General features: G+C 33.7%; 1 protein-coding gene across 1 annotated transcript in view; it reads left to right on the top strand.

The window, feature by feature from the left end:
- Nucleotides 1-26136, top strand: part of LOC126843679 (uncharacterized) — a 110319-nt gene that overhangs the window by 75935 nt on the left and 8248 nt on the right. Inside the window, exons 4-6 of the mRNA XM_050581354.1 lie at nucleotides 13544-13590; nucleotides 16089-16198; nucleotides 24957-25085. Of these exons, the coding sequence (XP_050437311.1) occupies nucleotides 13544-13590; nucleotides 16089-16198; nucleotides 24957-25085 (286 nt within the window). The remainder of the gene's footprint in view (nucleotides 1-13543; nucleotides 13591-16088; nucleotides 16199-24956; nucleotides 25086-26136) is intronic.

A 26136-nucleotide genomic window follows, 5' to 3' on the forward strand; every position in this document is an offset into this window, starting at 1 on the left:
AGAGCTGGGATTATGTTGTTCAGCCGGAATTTGTCAAATCGGTTTTCTGTTTTATCTCTAAAAAAAAAAAAAACACAAAATCCATCTATGCAGGATCATCGGTAATTTGTTCAATAAAATATAAGTATACGCAAAGTGAGTTAAACGAATTTCCAGTAAAATCCCCATTATATTAACGTTGGAAAAAATCTATTTAATGTTTAGTAAAATAATGTTTTTCCAGTTTTAAAGCGTAGCTGTTGAAAGTCAATAACTGGTCGTAATCCAATTTTTCGAAAACCTTTTTGAATTATTAACATTTAAAGTTAAGGCGAGTTCAGTCTACTACCCCTCACCCTCTATGTTAATAATTGTCCAAAACAGGTCATTGTTTTCATTGGTTATACTATTGTGTTTTTCTCGAGTAAATCTAATAGATTTACCGAAGTTGCTATTTTACTTTTATACATGTCGCTCTTAAATAATAATTGTTCTTTGAAATAATAGTTTTAACTTGGCATAAAATATAATAATGAATTTATTTAACCCTGTGCACAGTTGATAGCATATTGAGTTGCTGTACATACTGTTTTGGACCATTTTTATGGTCTGACAAAACGAGACGGAATGATCAAAAGTATATTATGTTTTGTGATTTCTTTTCGAGACAGTGTCGGCGCCAAGAATATTATAGCTGTAGTTTCTATCAAAGCTCTAAACTTTTCTGGTAAGCTGCTCGAATAAAAATAATGTATTTTTAATGAGTTTACTAGAAAAAAAAAACGTTCTCTGCCCACATCAATTTTCCTCAATCCTTTGAAATCTTTTAGTTTCGATAGAATTAAGAATGGAAAATTATTTTCAATGAAAAATCCATCGAGTCAGATACACGAACTAGACTCTTAGGCTTATAACTTTGGTCAAAATTGTTTTATTTATATAATCGCACTTGACAACCTTACCTAGATAAAGCCTGTAATGATAAATAGTTGTACGCCCAACCGCCAAGTTCTTCAGGAAAGTTCAAAATTGTTGTCAAGTTAATAAAATTTGAAAAATGGATAGAACAACATAACAAATTGTGGCAAATCGAAATCACATTATATTAATGAAAAAAAAGTCCGTTATTGATTAAAACCAGTGAGATCTTAAGTGGTTCACGATAAAAAAAAATCACTCTGTATAGTTGTTTTCGCACTCTGGCGTCGATCAAAATTGCGGCTTTAGGCGCTACTCGAGTCACTCCACTCGAGTATTCCATCAGAATACTGAACACGGGGTACATGTACACATATAAGGGCAAACTACTGCATCGGGGTTCGTTTTGGCGGCACCACGTTATTTGCAAAGCACTCGTGAACCGAGTCCGTCGGGCATGTACACAGATACAAGTTACAGCAAAAGTCTGGCAACAATATCAGCGTGAATGTATTAGACCGCAGTCAACTCTATATTGGCGCCGTGGCCTCCTCACACGGTCAATATTTGGTAAAAAAAAAACCATTACTGTGAAATAAAAAAAAAATATGTCACTTAAGTGTGAACAGTGTCGCCTGAAATAACAGAAAAATAGGGTAATTGTCTACACTGATACTCTCGCAGGTGTGGCAACTCCATGCCCCATAAGGATCCAAATTTTACAGGACGGTGGTGAGTAGTAAAAACCCGTATTTTATTTTTTAACGAAACATACATTTAGAGAAAAAAAAGAAGATATTATCTGAAAGGGTAGTTTTAAAGGGCAATTGTTAAAAGTTAAATAGAAATACATATTTGAATTAGGTTAGGTACCTACTTAAAAGCGTAAAAACATTATAGTCTACAGATAAACTATGTAATGAAAATAAAGACTGGTCTATTACCAGTTTTGAGATTTGAGTTATAAAGTTTAGGCAAGCATGGAAAATAATATAATAAATAATTTATAAAACATAAATAACTGCACAGTTTACTTCCATACAGTCTATGCGTTTAAATTATAATAACTCGAGAAGTAATTAAATTGATAATTGTATAGCTTTTCTTTTTGAAAACGTTGTTTATTTTGTTTGAAAATTGTTTAAAATTTCAAAGTATTTGCCATTTGCTTTGAGCACAATAGTTTCAAACTTAAATGGGAACGTATGTAAATTGTGAGTTTTTAGCTTCTTAGCGGTATATTAAATGTGAAAATAATCGACTGAAAATGTTGAGAAGAGAGAAAAGAATATTTGAAAAACTTTTGGCGTGTCTTAATTTGAAATTACAAAAAAAAATCTGTTAAATTATTTTAGTGCTTCAGTTTTTATACTACCTGTCGACTACTATTCCTAATCCGTATATTTGCTACACGAAGACCGGATGTCCGTGGTCAAAAAGCACATTATTAAAAATATCAGGTAAAATGTAGAATAAGTTATAATTTTGGCGAAAACGTCTTAAACCGATTTTAAACACTTGTGTTAAAAACTTGAGTTCGGTTAATGTTTGACAAATTTAACATCCGCCGCCGAAGTTCTTGGGGTGTAAAATAATTGAAAAATCAAAACTTCCATAACGCGACACACCTGGGGGAGGGGTTGTGGACTTTGAGCTGATTATCAGAAAACCGCCCTCTAGGCGAACGTTCTTAATGACAATTATTATTATTAACTATATCCAAGCGAATTTACATTGGACGAAACGACAGGAGGGTGACTTTCAATTTAATTTACATACCTCCTGGGATAATTACTGTATTTATTTCTCTGCCACGGCAGTGTCCTTCGCCCACGGACTCTGAAGCTGGACGTCCAGATCCGACAGAAGCCATAAATAAAAATTATTTCATCTCAGAAAACGACAATCCCGGACGATAATTCAAAATTACGGTCAGTGATTGATTATATTTAGCTTTGTTTTTTATCCAGCTCCGTTCGTGGGAGTTCCACTATTTTTTTAACAGCCAGCTTAACACAAGTATTTACTGGATTTGAATGCTTAATTATCATTAGAGTCGTTCCCCCGTCGATTGGGATGAACTGATTTTAAAATAACATCTTTAGTTTTGAATGGGAGCAAAGAAACGTAAAAAACTATATTGGGGATTAAAAAAAAAAATTCTATTAATATAAATCTATTAAACGGATTCGTTTTACCAGGTATACGGTTACGGGTGGGCTAACGTTGATGGTAACCATAGATTATAATCGTTATCATTCATTAGCGTTATTGATAGTAGATCACTGATAATATACTATTCTTATAAGAGTAAAGAAATTAATGTTTCAACCTTTAACGATAAAAATACATAAACTCTGAGCGTACAATGTTGTCGTTTTCAGCGTTAACGACAGACTGAGTTTACTCATTTAAAGATCTCTCTGGTAAAAAAAAAAACTAGGTATATATTCTGTACAAGATCCAAACAAAGGTTAAAATAAACCGTGTAAAATATTAGCGCTAAGAACAACTGACATTGAACTGAACAAAATATAATTGTATATATTTCCAATGAAAGGTCATGGCGTCAGTCATATTAAATGACAAGAACCGTGTAAAAGTCAAGGACAATTTGCAAAAAACTGTCTTTGTGTGGAGATTTTTGAACGCAGCTGATAATTATTGCTTGTCGATTAAGATAACCAATATTGTTTTTAAATAATATCTTACACTAACAATGAATGGATATTGTGTACTATTCGCTTAATATTACTAAAGAATTGCACTTACACCTTTTTGCTCCTGTAGAGTCGTCGCGTTCAAACAATATAATGTACAGCTTTGTGTGTATAACACAATGAATATATTGTTATGTCACAAACAGTAAGCACGCAATGCTAGTTTTGAGTCTATTTTTCAAAAATGTATAACAAAAAAAAAACGCTGTAAAATGTGTTTTAACATTACCCAAGTAGGAAAATGTAGAATTGTGCACATAACTCGGAACTACATTGTTATTCAAATTTTATGTTACAATAGTACTTTTTTAGCTAAAAAAAGTTCCAAACAAAGTACTTACATACATTTAACGATTTGAAATTATTACATTTAATATTCAAGTTGAAAATAGTATTTTAAAGGGTTAAGCATTAAGGTTGAGCTTTAAAAATCAAATAGCAACCTGTGTTTTATATTATGTGGTCATTATTTTTATTACATCATTCTCCTTTTAACAGGTAATTGAAGTATGCACGATAATAGTTGTTGTATGACTTTTCACAATCACCATTTAATATAATATAATATTTGCTCACTAAATATTAAACCTAATTTTTTTCACCATTTTAACATAACAATGAATTTTATTAGAAACTTTTTCTAACTTATTTCATTGAAAAAACTTATTGTAACGTTAAATTTGGACTACCCTGTAAGAATTTTCCTTTTTTATTTTTTATGCTCCAGGCATTGTTGCCAGGGTTCAGACTTGTCGTTTTCGTTTTTAATTAGCTAACAGTCACTGGGCTTGTTAATCTCGAAGGACTTATCCCCAAAAAAAAAAAATGGTATTTTTGTATCCGGCAGTTTATTTAAGGACGCCAAATAAGCGCTTGGCGTCTGCAATATTCTACTCTGTACTTAATTCTCTTTTGGACTTAAACAAATCCTTAGTTTAGTAATGGATTTTTTTTATTATTATCATTATTATTACTGTTTACATTAACCCTTCGGCGAGATAATAATTACAATTGTAAATTAGTTGTATTGTTAAAGAATTAATAATATTAAAAAAAAAGTACAAGGGAATAATTATTAACGCGCACGTTTTGGGGGTAAAAAACCCTTAGTCTTTTTCAATAATTAAAATGCATATGTATAAATCGTCGTTAAACCCTTTACATCCTCCGAATGTTAATTAAATTTAAAGCTTCTTTGTCGTCCGATTCCCAGCTTTTATTTGGTTCAAATTCGTTGGTATAATTAAGCTTATTTATTACTTATTTTATGAATGCTTGATTAAAGTTTCAATCGTTGAACAACTAAATTAACAAGATAATCATCCAATGACTGTTATATAACGTTTTGAAAACTTACTCTGTATGTATGCAATTTTGTTTGTTTCTTTGTGTCGACTTAAAATTTTGCCATACACAATACATTTAGTAATTGTAGTTTATGTCAATTAATTAAGTTGTACAACTGTTTGTGAATTTTACTATATAAGTGTTATTAACGAATATGTTCGAACTGCTCCATAAGGTGTTTTGTGTTTAGACGTTTGAAATGACGTTAAACAATGACCTTTTCAACCTTTTTTTGGTAAAAAAAAAAAGTGTAAATGATTTAGTTTTTTAAATCGTCGCCATGGTTCAAGAAGACTGTGGCTGGGTATTTTTAATTGATTAATTTTCAAATACATCAAATACATGCCCGTCTCTGGACTTGGGTTCCACGCCATTTGTACAATACTCAGTATGTTCTCAGTTTTCACCAAAATACCTATACTTTAGTTTTAGCTGGGTCAGGCTTACAAGCTGTTTGGGGCTACAAAGTCAAAGAGTAGGCCAGTGCGCGGTTAAATGACAATATTTCACTAAGGTATTCGTGATGCCTCGTGGTCCTGCATTCAAAACAGAGCACATATTTCTCGATGATCAACATTTCATTAAAACACCCTTTTTGTGGACGAGGGTGAACTGACAGACTTGAAATTTCGCTAATTCCTATATATATATATACCTAACCGTTCCGGGTCGAAGTCGCTCGTTTGTTGCGGTTTCATGAGACTTATACACACACACACACACTATGGCAAAAAGTATGTACCGTGGAATTCGGGTTCGGAACTTAAACCTAACCGGAGTAGTGTTGTTATTTATAGCAGCCCACGTGGGTGTTGCGGTTAAGCTCTCCCGATCGGTTACGTGCATTTTGTATTGACAAGACATTAGGTCTTATGGAATCTATCAAAAAATATAAAACTCTTTTCCTAGATGGAAAAAGACATTGGATCGTGCAAATGTCTGATTTTCTGTTTGAAAAATGCCCCCTTCTCTCCTTCTCAGCCACTCACTTTATTCGGCCAGGTCGGTTTGAATCGTCTAATCTCGATTAAGTATAATCTCTTATCACTAATCCCTTATCAGATGTCACTTATCAAACGTTATATAAAACAATATGGATACTATCGTTACAAGAATCGATAATTGATAACTGATAAGAGATTATTGATAAGCGAATCAACTACTAAGAGATAAAAGGAATCAGCCCATTTTTATTTTTTATATAAATACAAAAATTGTTTGCAATTCGCATGCAAAAAGACTTGAACGCTAATACACTTTCCAAGGTTTAATGTCTCCTCAGTAGTTTGATTGATTTTTTCAGCGTTTATATTTTAACTTTTTCTCCAGTCAATCTAACGTCTAATAGCTAAATGAAAAATTGGCCTTCTAGTTACCAAAGAGGTAATTGTAAGCTTTCCATTAAGAAAAACATATTCAAATCCGTCCGATAAATATGTTAGAAAATGACTTCTAAGAAAGTAATTTTTTTTTTATCAAACTTTCGCCAAAACTTGAAGAAAAATAACTTTAAAAGATATATATAAGTAGAAAATTAACTTAATATTCATTCGCTCTTAAAATGTTTGACAAGTTTTTAAATAGCACCTGAATTTTTTTTCATGTCGAATCATATTTTTATTTATTATATCTGCCTTTACCTTTCCATTTTAATTCCTCTTACCCGTTTTTATATGCTTTCGTTGGTGGTTCCTCTCTCGTTTCAACGGAATTCGGTAAAAATACATACAAGTACAAAAATATCGAAAATAATAATTGTATTAGATCAAACTGCGTTTGAATTTTGCGTAATTGTATTGGACATTTTTTTTTGTAAAAGTAAAATTACTCTAACACTCAAGGTGGCACACACGTGCCGTTTTTTATTTTTGTGGAAAAACCAAAAACGACGTCGATATTAATAGAAAGAAGAAGACTTAAATATTTTCATCTCGAAGGGTTTTCTCTTTTAATTTCATCGTCGATTTACAAGTTAAAAGGACACATTTTTTTGAAACTTCAACAACAATCGATTTTTCTACCCTAATTACACCGTCCGTATTGACTTTGCTGGTTTTTTATTTTATTTTTGGGGCATTATTCTCAATTTAGGTCGAAGTAACCGGGAACGAAGCACCACAGCATATAACGATGGGTATATTTAATATATAGGTATGATTTACCTACAAACTCACCGCAATCCCGTAATTGAATTACAGTGTCTCGTGCCCCTTAAGATTAACAGCACCGATGCTTATATTTTACCATCCCTTGCTGCTGCTCTACCCTCCCCTATCTCACTTTGTGTACCTTCCCCTCCGCAGTCGTTTGTCGAAACTCCGGTGTTTGTATTTAACCTGTTAACAAGGCCAACACGTCATCGCTCTTATAATCAATCCTCGAAACAGACACTCCAAATAACATGATAATATATTAACCTAACCAGCTATCTCTGTACTCCCAGAATTGATGCAGACAATTTTGTAGTAATAGACAGATGTTAATTTTGACTTTTTTGACATGAAAAGAAAACGAATACTTTTCCACGAAGTAAAAAGTGGATCGTGAATAATATTATGTCTTTTATGATCAGCTGATAATACGATTTTCACGTCTCTTATCAGCTTAATCTTTTATCAATAATCTCTTATCAGTTATCCAGAGATCCAGTAATTTTCATTTAGCGCGCCCATCTCTACCTCGCCCAAACTTATCCCTTTTTCTTTTCTTTCCTTCCCTTCGCCTTTGTGTCACAAAAGCATCAAACTAATTTCCAACAAAAGTCTGCCATAAGACATATTGATATGATTATGACTTATGGCTGTGATTCTTTAAATTGCGTAATCCTTTTTGTTGTCACAAAGTAAAGAAGAAAGGTGTGGTGTGAGGAGGCAGTGATAAGTATAGATAAAGGGGAGGGTATAATTACCGAATAACTGATAAGATAATCAGCTGATAACAGATAATTGATAAAAGAATCCGATGACCATACGACATTGCCTCCAAAGTCTTTAAAGACATAAAAAAGAATAATGGCCGTCAATTGGTGTCAAGAGAGTTTACAAGTCTTGATAACTGAAAATGATAAAAATAATTTTCAAATGAATGATTTAAAACTGTGAGGAAGTAAAAAGTAATTAAATGTATTGACCATTAATTTATTTATAATCGTGTCACTTTTTTTTGGGGGTATTTATCATATTTGTTTCACATTGGTAAATTTGTAATTTTACAGAAAAACTAATAAAAGTATTCCCTTAAAAAAAAAGTGCCGATTTCTCTTACCGCCAAAACAACAAATAATGATAAAAAATTTCAATTATTTTACTAAATACAAGTAACAATACGAAAACTATAATTCATACCACACCAAATTTTAGACAATACGACACCTGTGTCCAGATATGTATAATATGGTAATAGTACAATATTCCATGCAAATGTAGGTACTAATTTACATAGTCATTTCTACGCCTCGACTCGTCGGGATAATTAATATGGAAAATATAGAATTCGGTCAAAACGGAGAAGGGGCCGACCGACGAGGGTTGGTATAATATTATGTGCCTGACTTATTTTCGGGCATAAAATGATAATAATAAAAATGATTTTTGTGTATAATAAAAGCCGAACAAAACTGTATAATAAATAACTATATATTTGTTAAAATGACTATCTAAATCAGCTCGGCAAAGGTGGCAAATGAATTAATGATAATGATAATGAAAAATCTATTAGTACATTTCAGTTCTATCGAAATGATACCGTTGAATTTTGCGTTATCACATTGTTTCATTTTAAAATAAAACAAACGAGTAACCTAAATCGTTATCGTGGTATACCAACTTTTTTGTACCAACGGTATGTAAGCCATAACCGTGGTTATATAGTGAACTATGGTATTATCATTCCTATGGAATTTAGTCTTACCGAACACAAGGGATGAATTTTTACATTTTATAATACTTTCTATTGTTAAATTGTAGTTTTTAACGGACAAATTTGAGGATTACATTAATTTTAATTGTCCAACAAAATGTACTACGGATTACTATTTTGTATTTTTCTCCCAAATGAAAAATTTCACGACATTTTAGAACCCTGTCTATGATATATTATACCGTTTCTGTACTTTTGATAAATTTAAAAAAAAACCATTCACAGGTTACAACAATATTATTAATGTTTTACTGTATTATCATTTTTGCTGTATTGAAGAAATATATTATGTAATCCATCCATATTGGAATATTCGTAATCCATTAATCAGACCTGATGGAATAAAGGATTGTTTTTAATTCTGGATACATGGTGGTGATCAGGGGGAGGGAGCTTGGGTTTCTAAAAACTTAAAATTAGTGCTACACTTATAATTATTATTTTTTCAACAATCTCTCGCTAAAAAATAAATGTAGATTTTTCGAAAAGCACTAATTTTAAGTTTTAAGATTTTTAATATCCCTTGATCTCTTGGCCAGTGCTTGTTGGATTATTTAGATTAATCAAAAAAACCATTCCAAGTAATCCTGGATTAATAATCGTGCCCAATCTCTTGAGTATGCAAAAATATATTTGAAAATACAATTTTCAAGAAAGACCAAACAAAAAGTACCGAGTAATTTTTTTTTTTTTTTTAACTTTTTCTTTCCGAGTAAACTACTGTTGTTGCGCATTTTCTCAGTTCTTTTCTTCGTTTAAACACAATAATTATTCACACTCAGCTAAATTGATTACAACAAGCCCCGAAGGCCTTGAAGGCAAAATGTATTGTTTATCGCTCAACCCCCCCACCAGTGGAGACCCAAAGTCCAAAAGCCATCGCGCAGCGTTTCAATAGTAATTATTATTATTGTTATAATAAGAAAAAAAAACTTTTCCCTTTTATATTTTCACGATTTATGGAGATTTAGTTTTTTATTATTATTTTTTTCTCGTAACGACAGGCGCATAAAATATTCGTTATTATAATATACTTCGGATTTATATTATTTTTACGGTCTACATAAAAGAACTACTACTATACAAGTCGACGGATATAATATTATTATTGTTTATAAAGCGGAAAAAATAATGAAACATATAGTAATATTTTAATACATAATATACCCTACTTTTTTTTTTCCTTTAACGACTCGAATAGTATCGATCCGTTTTCTTTTTTGATTTAAATAAAAGTAGAACTTTTGTCGTTATAAAATGTACGTTTATGCCTTTTTTTTTTATTATAACTACCTGGCTGTGAACCGTGTCAAAAATTAAAACCTTAAGTAAACGAAAAAAAAAAAAAAAAATCCTTTAATTTATATACTTAAAGTTTGTTTGGTATAAATACACGGTCGTAGAAAAACTGTTTGGGAAAAAGTTTAATGGATATCTGTACGAATTAACGAGCTGAAACAAAACCCATAATAACCATTTGGAAAATTAAGAGAGAAAACGTTAACTTTAAAAAGAAGAATTATTTATTTTGTCTAAATATGTAAAACCGTTTTGAATATTTTTAAAAACAATTGTTTTAATTTCTTTGCTTAACTTAACGTTGACGAATCAAAGATAACATTTTAACCTTTTTTGTCTTTTATTGCAACTCGACACAAGGTGTACACCACAAAAGTTGTTTAAATATTTACTAAAGTTTAAGTTAAAAATGTCTATAAATAATTTAGCATAAGCGTGTACATGGTTCTATTTTTAAATCAAAAATTAAAAACACACCATACTTAACTATTAAAAAACGGTACTTAAACAAAAATAAGAAACCGATTGTTTTTATATTGTCATATTCCTTCAGATATTACGAAAAAAATGAACATCTTCGTTCACATGTATAATTTATTGATAAACGTATTTAGTGTCTTTTGTAAGTAAAACAGAAAAGTCAAAAGTAATTTTATGTCACCGAAATCGCCATTTTTCCTGTACTCTCTTTGATTGTTGGATATGTATTATATGTAATTGTATGCGACGAAGGAATAATACATAAATTAGATGCGTGGTGTCTTAATAGTAAAGAAAATTTAATAAATTAAGATAACTAAAATCAATAAAAGAATATTAAAAGCTATAAAGTGCTATAAAGTTTTTTGTTTTGAGTATTATAGGATGGATACGATTAGGTATTTTCCATAATAGTTTGTTGTCTTTGTTACCACCAAAAGGCAATTAAACATTAAAATGAAAATATTTTTCAGACTCCAGTAGCTATAAAACTATTAAATTTGTCTTCTGTCGGTAAAAAGACAACTAAAGTGTTTGTGGAGGGAAAACATTTTGACAATATTCTATTGTTATTTTATTCAACTGTCTTCGGCGATCAAAAGCGTACGCGACGTTGCTCTTGTTTGCATTACAGCATAGTCGAAAATTAATATTATATCTATCTATGCACATTCGGGTGTGTGGGCACAGTGTAAATACTGTGCCATACGTGCCTTTATAATCCCTTTATAATTACTATTATCGTTATTATTATTATTCACGGTCCAGATCCTCGTTAATCGTTAATGTAATATTGTTATTTCACTAGCATAGACGTCTCTCATCTCTCTGTGGTAGGTGTGTACATCAAACGTTTCCCTTGTTATAGTAAGGAATATTCCTTGCTGGCATTCTCTTCGCGTTTGCTCAGCACAAAGGCTCACATCGCCACCAGAATAACAAGCGAACCGTCCAAGACGTTGTTGTACATGTATTATCGTTATTCGAGGACTTGTTTGGTTACATTTTTTTTGTTTTTCACTGATAATATTATAGTTTTTTGTGCGCGCCACCTCCCCTTGTAAATCCTTCTTGGGAACCCGCCTCTTATCTGGGCCATTTTCAACGAAAGAAGCTTTCCCCCCCAAAGTGTCGTGGCCGTGTAAAAGTCGGATAATATGTGTATTTTGTGTTGTTGTTTTTTATACAAAATTCATCCATCCATCATGTCATATTATTATTATTACTACAACCGCGATAATGTATAATTTTTTTTTCCGACAACGTCTTTGAAATTTATCGTCCGTGAAACGAGCGTAAAACTTACCAAACAACTCTGCAAACTGCGCGTTATCTCGAGTTTATTATTATTATTATTTCGGTTAAATACGTTTATTTATATTTTATATACATTAGGTACCAGCAATGGTAAACACAAAAATCATGTTGTATATTCCAGTCCGAAAGGGATTACTGATAAGACGTCGTTGATGATAACAGTTGAGAGGTGATAAGAGAGTTCTATTAGCCTAACAATGACCGATAAAAACTGCGTCCTAACACAAACATTTGCTAGTAGATTTCAACATATTTTTTTAAACTGTGTTTGTTAAACATGAATTTTTAGTGTGAATATAATGCTTTTTCACCAGTAATGAAGGTTAGGTTAGGTTTGCAAATATACTTTAGTATGTTTATTATATTATATTTGAATACATTCCGCTAATTAATTTCAACAAGAATAGTATGTAATAAATATTATTTGTCGGTGAGAAACAATATACGGGGCCAGGGCGTATCAGTATGGCACGCATGATTTAATGACACAATATAATATTAATCGCTTTGTACCGGAGTTGTTTTATTAAAAAACCGAAAAGCTTTTGGGCGACCAACCCACAAGCTGCTGCGGCTTGTCATCGACGGCCGAGCAATGATTAACGCGTTTAATTAGTAGCATTTATCATTGGTGTAAAACCCAAATGGGTCGCCAAAACGCTAACTGGCCTATGGTCCAGCCCGGGATTATCTACAAAAACTGTTTCAAAATGTTTAAAATATATATATAGTCGTTAGGCAAAAGCAGATAAATCTTAATCTATGAATTTTTTCTTGGCTAAATAAATATGTAACTCAAAATTCGTTAACTTCACGTCGACTTATAATAGTTTAAACGCAAAATATACCTACTAACAACCGGATAACCAACTTGGAATACGACGGCGAACTTTTCTTATAAATGTTACTTAACCCAAAATAATACTTATAACTCTACTTATAAAATACTTTTAAGGTTTTGAAATAATTTCAGAATAAAACAAAAACTATACTATTCACTTAAATCAGTTTTTAGTATCAATTCTAAATTGTTATTGTTATCTGTAATTTGTTATCACCACAGATCTATGATAACCACAAGTGTGATAAATAATAGGCTGATAAGATATAATTTATTGATAAGAAAAGACAACGCTGTAAAACTATCTATTTCAATACAATAAGCTTATTCAATGTCTCTTTTTGAAAAACAACGGCGCGATAAGTTGAAATGAAACTACTTTTTGGTGTATTTTTTTTTTTTTTATATTCGTGGACACCTTCAATTATCTCTTTTAAGTTGCGTGGTAATTTTTCTTACACTAACTTTAAAAAAAACCAAATTTCTCGAAAAGTTCGGGGTAAGGTGGGCTGAAGTTTTTGCGGCAATACTTCTTGGAAACGAGACTTACAAAAGTATAATTTTACGGCGTATGATGGTTAAAATGTTAAAAAGTAATTAACGATACTAAATGTCAGGACAAAAAAACACTATTTGCATAATATGTTTATATAGTTTGTTTATTATTATTGTTATTATGTCATTAACCAGTCTTCTAATTTTGTAAATATTTAAATTGTTTCAGGTGCTTAAGTCCGAGATCGGCGTACTTCTACGAATTCCCTCCTGCAGGTAAATATCATAAAATAAACAAGTATTTTTAAACGCTGAGTAACACTATAAAATATTTTCTGTTGCCGGGAAACATCATATTCCAGGATATGGTGCTTGTTTACATACTTTCTCCAATTAATTGTTTAGATGTCTCGATTGACCGTTTAAGAAAATAAAGCAACATGTTGGAAAGGCGACAAATGTATAAATCATAATAAAATATAATATTACATTTTAACAAGGATATGTTGTTGGGCTAGACACAAGAAATTGTATGTTGCCATTTTCGCGTTACACTTTCACTTTCACGTGATAAGAGAAGAGATAAAAGAAGTGATTAGTGATAATAGATAAATGATAAGAGATAGCATATCTATGATTCAATTGTTTCCGTTTAATCACTCGAATATCTCTTATCAGTCATCATCCTTATCGCTAACACCTATCTTATCAAATGCTTTCTCTCATTTCTCATTGACAACCATCAAACTTATCGCTATCGAGTGTCGTATCCGATAAATTTTCCTAAAGTTCCTCTTGTTTTGTTTTAATCTGGTGTAGCTTATTCGGAAGGGGTAGTAAACTAGTGATGTCATCAGTTGCGATGGTGATAAAAAAAGGAACCGTTAATTCCTGGATAACTGAATATATATTATTTACAATAGAATCGGCTGATAAGAGCCAAGCACAACACTGAAAAGTCGTTGAACTGCCATAAAACATGCTCAAATTCTCTAATATTTGTTTTCTTTTGCTATTCTCTTCGTTGGCTTTCCGTTCGTTCGGTGCGATTAACGACGTTATGAACGGTATTAAAATATTATTATATACCTACACAAACAACGCCGGGGGTGTTATAATAATATATTTTATTGCCGGTCTTCGGCCCAATCTAAATAGAGACGGTGGAAAAGAAGACCACCAGCAGCTATTCGCCCCTCTCTGTTCGTTTCCATGCGGTCGAGCACCTTATATCCTGTTGAAAAACTCGGCAATTTCGCGGTTTTCCCAAGGATACTCCAAATGTATTTTATCCGGGAAAAGGCAAGGCGGAGAAGAGGAGGTGGCCGTGTCGGCAAGAGAGGAATAAAATTTAAATGGAAATTAGACTGCATCCCTCGGGGCGCCGCCGAACGGCAACAACTCGACGGGTGTGTGTGTGTGTGTATATTTATAAATGTATCCAGACAGCCGGAAAGGGAGAGATTGGAAAAACAGTGGGAGAGTTTGTGGCTACTGCGTTACGGGTTTCCCCGAAACGCTACAATGGTCGACCGTGTGGCAAAGGATGACGAAGTTGATTTATTCCCGAATATTGGCTTTTGCATATTACCCGGCGGTAAGTGTTTTTTTCGCCTCGGTGAAGTGTAACATAAATAATAAATTTGAAGAAAAAAAAACGGTCCGCAGACCCGTGTGCTGCGTGCACAAGCGGCAGTTTATCGACAGGTATGACGACGAGGTCCTTTTAATAAAGTGGCAGCATAAAAAAATCCACACGTCCTATCTTCCCCACCTCCCGTCAAAAAAAAAAAAATAAACGAGGAAAAAAGGAGCTCGTGGTGCGACCCTCGTCGGTCGCTAAACCTAAAGTGTCGAAAATGTGAGACTTTTGTATTGTCCTCCGAAAGATCTTCACGTCAAAAAGTATATGACGTTTATTTTTTTTTTTTAAGGTAACAAGCAACCGATAATATATAATATGCCCTTCGAAAAAGGTATTGACCTCTCTTATCACTGATCCTTTATCAAAAGTTTTAAAGAGATTATTGATAAGAGACACAAATATATATATATATAATAAACTAGATTGCTAAGTGTGCACGCCGCCGTTAGAGATGATTGAAGTTACCATTTTCCGCCATCTTTCTAGGAATTATAACCTTATCACATGTTTATCAACTGTTATCATTGTTTTAAACAGTTACAAGTTCAGTTGATAGCACTAAAACCCAGAAATATATATATTGATAAATACACACATAAATCCCACATAAATGGCCGACGTCGACTTCAATTCTTATCACTAGTTTGTTATCAATCTAGTTTATTATGTATATATCTGTGATAAGAGATGCTGGATTGACAATCTGAAAGTCAAAAACGTGATAAACGAATTCCAAGGAGGATAAAACATATTCTCGGAAAAAATTTTAATAACGTAACTTTTAATTTTGATCCTGTGGAAAAGCGGTTGGTTTTGAGGTCAAAATGTTTGGTTACCATAGTCTATTGATAAAAAATAAGTGATAAAGGATAATCAACCGAGATTAATGATAAGGGACAGTGTAAAATTTATATAAGGGAAATTCTGGAATCAATTGAATTCAACTGATTTCAACTGAATCCTTCAATTAACTGTATTTTCATTCAAATAACTTTGCTCGGTTTGGAGTTATGCCAACTGTGTGTGTTAAAATATAACGGCTAAATATGAGTGTGGTTTTGTTTCAAAGTGTACACGTTGTAAGCTTTTTTAGCCGTAATGAAACGTTGTTGTTTTGTGTGGTTTTCAGATCGACCCGGCAAGAAAAAAATCACTCTGACGAGGTTCTTGCGGAATTTCAAAACTCACAGACGTGACAAGTCGCGAAGTCAGCAGAACGTTACCGCCTGTGCCAGCAGGGTGAGTTTGAGAAATATATTATTATTATTGTATGTTTTTACGGTTTAACGCCAACTTGGGTCCCGAGTAATAATAATAACACGTTAATACTGTGCCACCTCGTTAACTACCACACCGAGTGTGTGTGCTCTAATAACGGTGCTCGGCCACACTTACAGTGTGTGCCAAAAGTCTGTGAAAATATACATTTAATTTGACTATATTATAACAAAGCAAATTGTTCGGTCCGAGTTTTACGGCTAAAAGGGCAGTGTACTTGACGAAATCTGAACGTATTTAAAATTACACTGTCGGCCCATAAGAAAACGGTGCTTTAATTGTGTTTTGAGCATGCGGCCACTTTTGGAACACACTGTACACAGTGTATATAATATAAAAGCTCGCAGCAGCTGTTGCTAAACGTCGGGGTTTCCACCGTCGTCGTTTATAATATCGTTATTATTCTCGAGAAAAAGATAACTTTCACACGTGTGGACGAGTGTGTCGGTATAAATGATCCCGGAAAGGTTTAAAACCTGCCGCCGGCTAATCGCTAATTAATAACGTTTCGACCGACACCGGTTGAATTCTCTTGTTTTTTCCTCCGTGCTAAACCTAACGACGACCGAGTAAAACCTCGTGTGATACGTTGAACTTTTAAAATTCGGTACAAGTCTAAAAATCACCAACACATACTTACATTATATAAAACCGCAACAAAATCACAATTTCAGTTTAAACCCAAAAACGTCGAATATTGATAACCCTTTTTACTCTTATCAGTTGTCTCTTATCACGTTCTTATCATATCTCTTGTAAGCATGATGCACAGACTTCTATACTAACTAGATAAGGTACTCCTGTTATCACATGGAGCATCATAAACAGTACGCGCCGTTATTTGGGTTGGCAGAACGTTTCATCTTTTTACTATGAAGTGTATTACCGATTACGGCAAATGTCGTACCCACATAATAAAGGTCTTTACTTATTATTTATTTTTTGTTATTAAACACATATTAAAAATATTATATAGCTTCTATGTGATAATAAATGATTTGCCAACCGAAAACATGGTGGTCGCGTAATAAGCTTGCCTTCACTACCGCCAATTTAAAACGCCCCGAGTACCTTATCCAGTTAGTATAGAAGTCTGTGGCATAATGTCTCTTTATCAATCGTAATTTTTATCACTATGATGTCTCCTTATCAATCGTAATTTTTATCGCTTTGTGTCTGTTATCAATTAATTTCTCTTTGTCAACGATTATCTCATATGAGATGCTGACTCCAAAGCTTTATCGAACGTTTGATTCTACTTCGGGGTAAATCCGTTGTAGAGTTAAAATAATTTGCTCATTTCGGTGGCTTTTTAAGTGCGTTGTCACATAAATTGGATAAATTGGACCACTGTTGTGGATAAACCTCGAAACATCATCATCAATATGCAACATGAAACGAATCATTTTTCGTTATTTTTTTAAAATTTACATCACTTTTATTGCAAATACCCCCGTAACCTTGCCTACCACCTATAGATTCGCTTCGAAAATTATTTTATCAAATTCAGTTTTCAAATTCCTGTAGACTAGTAACCCTCCCGACCCATAATATGTATAGCTTTTTTTATAATTTTCCATTTTATTGATCCGTCTCGTTTTTTTCCTATTGTATACCTACGAGTGCCGTCGTGGTTGCTGACCCGAAAATGTCTGTTACATGTTTCCCCTTTTCGCCTTCCCCTCCGGTCTCTTTTTGGTAGCATATAATGTATTATTATTATTCGGCGACAGCGGGGCAATCACGCGCTAAACGTATCAACAAACGGTCCGGAGAACATGACCCGCGTATTGATTAATAGGGATAAATTCGATTAAGGCCAGAGTAAAACCGTGTACAGCTGTTGTATATGTATACCTAGGTAATGTGGACCAGCAACGGTTTTGTGATTCATTTGGATTCTTGGCTCGCATACAAAACTCAGAGACGCATCTCTGAGTTTGGACAATGTGCCGGGAGATAATATCTTATTGTTTGCAATAATAATCGCCTTTGGAACGCGTTAATGTGTGAAATGTCGGCGTTTGAGTTATCTGATTATTTCACTTAAACTGTAATTATAGCGAACTTCGATCGTGACCAGTAGACAGCAGTTCAATCTCTACTGCAAATAAAGATTGATAAGGATAAATCAACTGATAACATGTATGATAAGAAAGTGATAAGCATGGTGGGAGTCAGATGCTAAGAAATTGATAGGTCTAAAAACATATTGTTCTTCGACGTTTTTCAACCAAACTCAAAATAACGAAGCATTCTTAAATATTTTAAGAATAGTTTTTTTCCTATTATATGTTTAAATAATAATGTAATGATTAATAACCTGATAAAAAGAAACCGGCCAACTGCGGTATATCCCTCAAGACAAAATATATCTACCTATTTTGAGAATTAAGTAATTTATAGGTATTTAAAGTTGAACTCCAGTTTTATAAATACTATAAAATGTTGACATTAACTACAATCAGCTGTCACTTTTAACAAATACTGTTTATTTATTCAAAGTAAACGTGTTCGTGTCTGTTTGGGGTATAAACGTATTTTCCTTTTATTATCGTGTAGGTGTAAAAAAGTGAATAAATAAAAATTACAAAATATCATTTAAACAAAACCCTCATGACATTATATCAAAACTGGACCCGGGTATTTTTTTGTCACTCAAATTAATCCGGCTATCCATTACTGAAGATAAAATATTATGTATAGCGTTTTTGTAGCAAATATACACTTGTCACGTACCGATGTCCTATGCCTCACGAATGTGTAAACATTTGTCAGTATTTTTATAATATCATTAAATATTCATGAGATACTTCCCCCCAAAATTCACACAAAGGCCTGGTCCACGTATGACAGCAACCTACTGTATTATATATATATAACAGGGTTGTTTAATTTTTATATTACAGTATTTTTTTTTAATATAAAATAATGGATTTAGCTACAAAAAAAATCGCTAGTTAAATCTTTATTATGTTTAACAATCAAAAACTACATTTAATATTCATTTAAAAAAATAAACCTAGTTATTTTCTCCGCTCCATGGAAAAACATTTAATCTACATGATCACTTACATTTTGTATCTTATCTTTTATATTTTGTCAGTTATAGATAATATATTATTGATAAGAGATAAGTGATAACTTATAAAAGATAAGATATTAGAAATAAGAGATAACATTTATAATGATTCAATGATTTCCTCGGAGCGGAGAAAATAACTAGCTTTTTATTCAAAATATTAAACATTATTTCTTTTATTTAAAAATGATTTTATTTTGATATTTTTTACCTTTACCCTGTATATATCTGTGGTCACGTTTTGAACGTCAAGTCAACCGTGTAGTATTTTACTGTCTAATCAATGTCTGACATTCTAATCTAATTCACTCCGATAAGCCAAAACAATATTCCACGACGACGCAAAATATATGGATTGCCGCTGTCATCGCTCGTTAGTTAAAGTGCCAAAATTTCCAAAAACGATTAGCATTTGACACATTTACACTGGAATAACATTACCCCACAACACCACCACCGACAGCACACACAACCGTTGTATGGCCAACGTGGAATACCGTCACGGGGTCCCTTTAACAAGTTTTGGCTTGGATAATAATGTAAGTAAATTCCATTGTCGCCGTTTTACCGCCACAGTCGTTATAATTAATTCTTAAACCCCCTCGGTACACTTTGTCGCGGGTCCCGACCCGTTAGAAATGCAATTTATTCCAAACTTCTCTCGTTTGGAAAACATAATTTCCAGCAAATCTCTCTAAAGTCCACCCGACCACCACTATTCGTCTTGTAGTAAATATTATTGTGTATTTAAACGCGACCACCGTATTCAGAGTTATAATTATTCGCCCAATTTTCTACTGGCCAAAACGCCTACAATGGCAATGAAATCTGTAACCGTCCACAGATATTGACATTGGAAGGTTTCAAGGGATTCATATGGTCCAATGACATAATAGATTTGATTCAGACAACTGGATAATATACCAAAAAAAACTATGTACCTAGTACTATAATATGCAATGTCTATGTATAAATCTATACAGTTGACGGTATAAACGTTTTAAGGCTGTTTTTATATTCCGTCGTAAAATCGTCCCTTCTTACTACATGATTTCTTTATAGAAAACACGCTTATTGGCGAGACGTGTGCCGGAGGAATTTCAGATTTCCCAGTATTTGCATGCCAATCAGAGGGGACTACTCGTGTTCGGATTCAGTCGAAGGGATCGTAAAAAAAAAAGTACCCATCCCCCCCTCACAGATAGACCTCTTTTTTTCTCTGTCCTTTCCATACAATAATAATATTATTGTAAATGTAGCAGCAATCGTTGTCGTAGGTACGTTGTTGGCACGCGAAAACGAGTTGAAATAAATTTACAGCCTCTCCACAAAGGTGTCCTACACTCGGTACACACAATGTCCCGGAACATGACTATTTTGCAAAGCTACTTATTTTTAAACATGGGTGATAAGAGATAAGGAAGTTTGATATAAATAGCTGATAAGAGATAAAGATGCGTGATAAAAGCTAAGAATGGGTGATAAGAGATAAGGAGGGTGATATGTTTTTAGAAATCTGTGAGTGCAAGCTAAAAAACATTTTTATGATTATTAAAGTTCTCCTAGAAGAGGAGGACAAATTTTTGCTTGATAAACCTTAATGCTTATTATATTTTATAACTTTAAAATCCGTTTTGTCTTATTCGGAGTTTATTGCGATATCCTCTCATCCCCTTACCATAATTACAATCTACTTTTGAAACTTGAACGGTAACGTAAATATTTCATTAACTTTTTCAATCAAAAAAAGTTTACTAAACATTTTCACCGGTCGATACCAATTTTTTTAGTCATAAAAGATAAAAATTTAAGACAGTAGGAAGGTTAGAGATTTATTGTTATGTGCAAGCAATATTCAACCGCACACTGTTGCCCGACTCTGACTATATAAGGTCAATTTATCTCCTAACCTACCCGGTTAGGTACTTTACATAATAATAAACATTTTTTCGCCGGTTTAAGTACGCAAACAACTGTTGCCTTTTAATATTGTGTAGTTGTGTTTCCTTTGTTAACTCAAACCTCTCGCAGCATCGTCTTACCGCGTGGTGTTACTCGTTATTACTTTAAACGCTAAGTCTTCGGGTGCAATTGCCGTTATAGAGGAGTTAATGGGAAAGCAGGGGTCGAGTCGAATTCCAGCTATGTGAAATTAAAAAATAAAACCTATTAAGGAGCTTGGAAAATCTTTACTCGGCACCATGACAGTATATCCGGGAACCGAGTCGGTCGAGGGTAATTACAACTGTGGTGCCAAGACACGATGAAAACTCTTGAAGAGAATTCGTTAATATACAATGGACGGGGTCTAATGTGTTCTACGACTTGTGATTCCGGTGCTTCCGGTGCTTTATAAATTGTATAATACCTATTGGATGACACCACGTCATTACACAGACGATTGAACCGAGTGTATTGTCTTTGCTCGAGCGAGAACCCCGAAACGAATCGAATAAAGCATTAGATATATATACGAGTTAAAGAATAAAATATTAGATAAACGGTAACGATGCGCGATTAAGGTAGTGGCTTTTTGTGGAAATTCGGCCGAGGAATGTCTCCATTCAAGCGTGACACAACCACATGCCGGTCGATCGAAGGTCGAGATTATTAATATATAGTACAAATACCGTTATGTTGTATTTTTCTTTTGGATTTTGAAACAAATTGAATTTTCATATTTGGTAATAACGTGTCCAACTGTGGCCGATCTTCTCTTGAGATCACTCCCTCTCAACACTAAGCCAAAATATAAACCAAATCTGGCGTCAGAATAGTGATCATCTCACCGCTAGTCAAATCGGTTCATAGGTTAGGTTGAAATTATCACTTAAAAATCTGATCGTATCAAGTCATAAAATTTTGAAATCCGGTCTTGAAATTTCATGCTGTGATATCTGTTATCAACTGTACTTTATCACTAATCACTTACCAGCTGTTGTTTCTTATCAGTGATAAGAGCGTAACACCTTTTTCGGATTTAAACATTTGCGTCGACCAATTCTTTTGGAAGACATCTAGCCTGAAAACATTTTACCAATAGATAAAAAGATATACTTGTCATATATTATGTTATCTAGGTGCAATTTTAACCTATTATCTATTTCGTTGTCTAGATTATTTAAAAATGATCTTTGCACATTTCTGCTCCCGATGTACTTCTACTTTATGATGAGCGGTTTTAGATTTTTGAAGTCTTCGGATTGGAAGATCCCTTGATTGTGTTTTTAGAACATCTTATTTTGGGGTATTTCAAACATTTTTTTTGCTTTTAGCATAACTCTGAGTTAATGTAATTTGCTATCCGGGAATCCGTTAAATTAGCTCGGGATGACTGTCATGATAGCAAAACAGTCTTTTTCAATGTAGTAATCATCTTTTAATACGGGTGTGTTCGATGACGGGTTTAGTCCAAAAATTGAGTATGTTCAGTGTGACCAAAATGTAAATCCTAAAAAAAACCCAGTTATTTTCTTCGCTTTTAGCTCTTATCACTTATCTCTAATCACTTAATATTTTTGAAAATGGCGACGTTAAATTTCTCGTATCAACCCAAAAATATATTTATCTTGAAAATTGTCTTTTAAACACAATCCGTTTTGATTCCGACACGTTTTTAGTGTTCTCGGCTTATCTGTCATGATATCCGCTTTTCGGTATTTCCATAGTGATCGATCAAACGTCAATCGAACCAAAGCTCTTCGACGTTGCAATTAAAAACCACTCGGTTGGATAATATCGTTCTCGTGTTTACTTCGTGTTGCCGGCCAAAAAAAAAGTATAGCGCCGTTTTTGTGTATTTCGGTGTGTTGGCCGTGGGCCTGAGCTCTAGAATAATATATGTACAGCCTATATGGGTTTGTGTAGGTGTTGCCAAAAGTCACCGTTTACCCGTGTAAGTATCCGTACGCGATTTATCCGATTAGGACGGCGTTTTATCTAAACACATATACATACACACATAAAACCTAATGGAACTTTCGACCGGTGAGATTGAGGTATCCTCGCCCCGACCACCACCCTTCTTCGGCTCAGCCCGCGAAACGACTGAATTAATCATGATCCGGCTTCGACGGGCAAGTCCAGGCAAGAAGAGGGTCTTGCAAAAGGAGGCGCCAATCGTTTCCCGTGGAGACCATTTTTTATCCTTAAGGATAGCCCGGGGCAACCTGTAGGCTCGAGAACGGCGCATTTGTTTTCCCTCTCAGCGTTAAAGATAACTGTATTACCAAACCTACGTGTACGGGTTTAAACTGGGGATAGCAACGGACAAATTCCGACAATATCCGACGATGGGGAACTAATGAAATGGTCGTTGTTGAACTTTCCAGAAACTAATCGACAGTTAATACTTAATTTTCACCCTGTTTTAGTCGGCGGTGGGCGAGTCCTATCATCTTGTTCCCCTTTCCCGCAACAAGACATTCATTAGGCCGACCGGAAATCCCTTTGTGCCTGCCGCGCAATCACGGGTAACGTGACGGAAATCATTACTCGAACGACATCAAAGGCATCTCTTATTAGATCTTACCGACGGCACAAACTTCCGTTAACATATTGTATTATACACTTGAAAACATTACAAGAAATAGTGTATGCATGCGCAGACATTTATGTTGTTGTGGTGTGTGTCTAAAATTTATGAAAAGCAAGCACAAGTCTTCGGCATTTATTGTATCTACTGCCATTTAGAATGGATGGCGAGATTCATTCAAATAAAATGTATGTTCAAATGATCTACCTTAATTCTCAGACATTGGTTCTTAAAACTACACACAAAAAGAGATGTTTCTTTGGGTTTTTACTGTATGTGGGATTTTTTTCGTGCCCTAAACGATACTACCTGTACTCGTATATTATTTTTATCGATTGGCTACTTTAGATTGGATGAATACATCCACTTGGTTTGTACGCCGACTACTGACCTCGTAAGTTCCACATACTGGGTTATTTTCAAAATACAGTATTTATTATATTTTTTTTTTTTACTTAAGATCACAATCAAAATTACATGCAAATACATGTCGCCGGGGTATTAAAACGTTGTAAGAGCATATTCGATCGAAACTCACCCTCTCTGCTTGTCGCCATAATGGAATTCCGAACGACCCTATTTGGCCTGTCGCCCCAAAAATATATATATATAAGTAAATACAGCCATAATTATCTGATTTGTGTTTGTTCTGGTCTAATGAACTCGATGATTGCCTTGACCCTTCTGCCATGTTATGACAAAAATTATTATGTAGTAAAAATTGGCAGTAAGAAATAAAAACAAGAACCGGTATTCACAGTCCACGTTTTCTGGAAAATCAGACAGCAGTATTTTTTATTTTTTAGAAATGTATTACATTTAATCACTCTTTTTACACATGCTTTTGACACACGCTTATTCCTAAAAATGTATCACTCCTCCTTGTCTCTTATCGCCTCTCCTTATCACACTTTCTTATCTTTTACCATAGGTCACCAGATTTTGCTCTTACCCCGGCTTACTTGGCTTATGACAAGTTCGTGTTAAATTCTGACATTTTTTGTAGACCAATTTAAAACTAAGCTATTTGTGACTTGGTTTTTAAACCCAAGCCCGATCAACGTTCTTGCAATATTTATGAACTTGCTTAAACCTTATTTCAGGCCAACACACCCGATTGTCTAGGCATGACAATGATGGATAATAGGAACCGCTGCATGCCCATGTCGGCGGCCAACAGGAACATTGTCGGCAACCACCCTGCCGGCGGATTTGAAGAAACCATTCATCGGGTAAGTACAAAATTGAAGTTATAGTATACAAAGAAAGCAAACAAAAACTGCCCCCCTCTTCTACGGACAATGGTGAACAAGAAATTATATTAAGCTTGATGTGGACAAAAATAAAGTGTAACAAAAATATTGATGTAATCAGCTGATAAGACAAACTGATAACAGATATGATAAGAAAGTGATAAAAACTGTGGTATTCGGTTGATAATAAATTACTTGATGATTAGAAAAACAGCCAATAAGGTATATAATTGTGATAAGAACGGGCTGATAAAATATGTACGATAAGAAATTGACAAGAATAGTGAGATTAGAAACGCTTTAATCTGTGTTATTAGCGATTCGCAATTGAATACACGGTTTATGGTTGGGTTAGGTTAGTTACATAGTTTACCCATAACTAGAATTTTTACTGATTACAAAATACTGTCACATTTGAGCATATATTTGCCTATAATGACTATTTCTAGATTTAGTAGCATATTAATAGTTGTAAGTGTAATTATTAAAAATTTTCCATAGTTAACTTATAAATGTAAAATGTTATATGTTGTAAGTGTTTGTTTGATTCTTCGCCGGTGGACAGTTGGTTGGGGTGCATGCTTACAAACTAGAACACCTTCCAAATGACGTTTTGTCTTATTTCCAACGACTCGTGTAAACCGTCACCCGCAGTTATACAGGTGGTGCAAAATATACATTGTGGTGTCGGGTAAAACGCGCCCATTTTGTTTTCCATATCATTACCGGTTTATATTGTTTTTTTGCATCTTAAGACTCAAACGATTGAAGCCGTCCCAAAGGAACAAACACATTCCAATATATACGGTGTGTTTAAATATCTCGCCCTGAAATCCTCCTCGTGTGCATATATTTTATTCCGCACAGGACTAGGTGTAGGTATATTTATTTATTTTTTTTTTTTATTGGCACACGCCCTAAAGGAAAATCTTTTTTTAAAACTACAAAGCTACCGGTTATATTTTTTTTTCTTTGCTTTTTCGGCAGACTGTTTATTTTTATCGCCAGACGTATAACATATATAACATTA

The sequence above is a fragment of the Adelges cooleyi genome, unplaced genomic scaffold (genome assembly GCF_023614345.1).
Source record: "Adelges cooleyi isolate 19-005CV unplaced genomic scaffold, UGA_ACOO_1.1 ACOO_flye_CR_arks_rails_tigmint_CR_PRNA_574, whole genome shotgun sequence".
Lineage (NCBI taxonomy): Eukaryota > Metazoa > Arthropoda > Insecta > Hemiptera > Adelgidae > Adelges > Adelges cooleyi.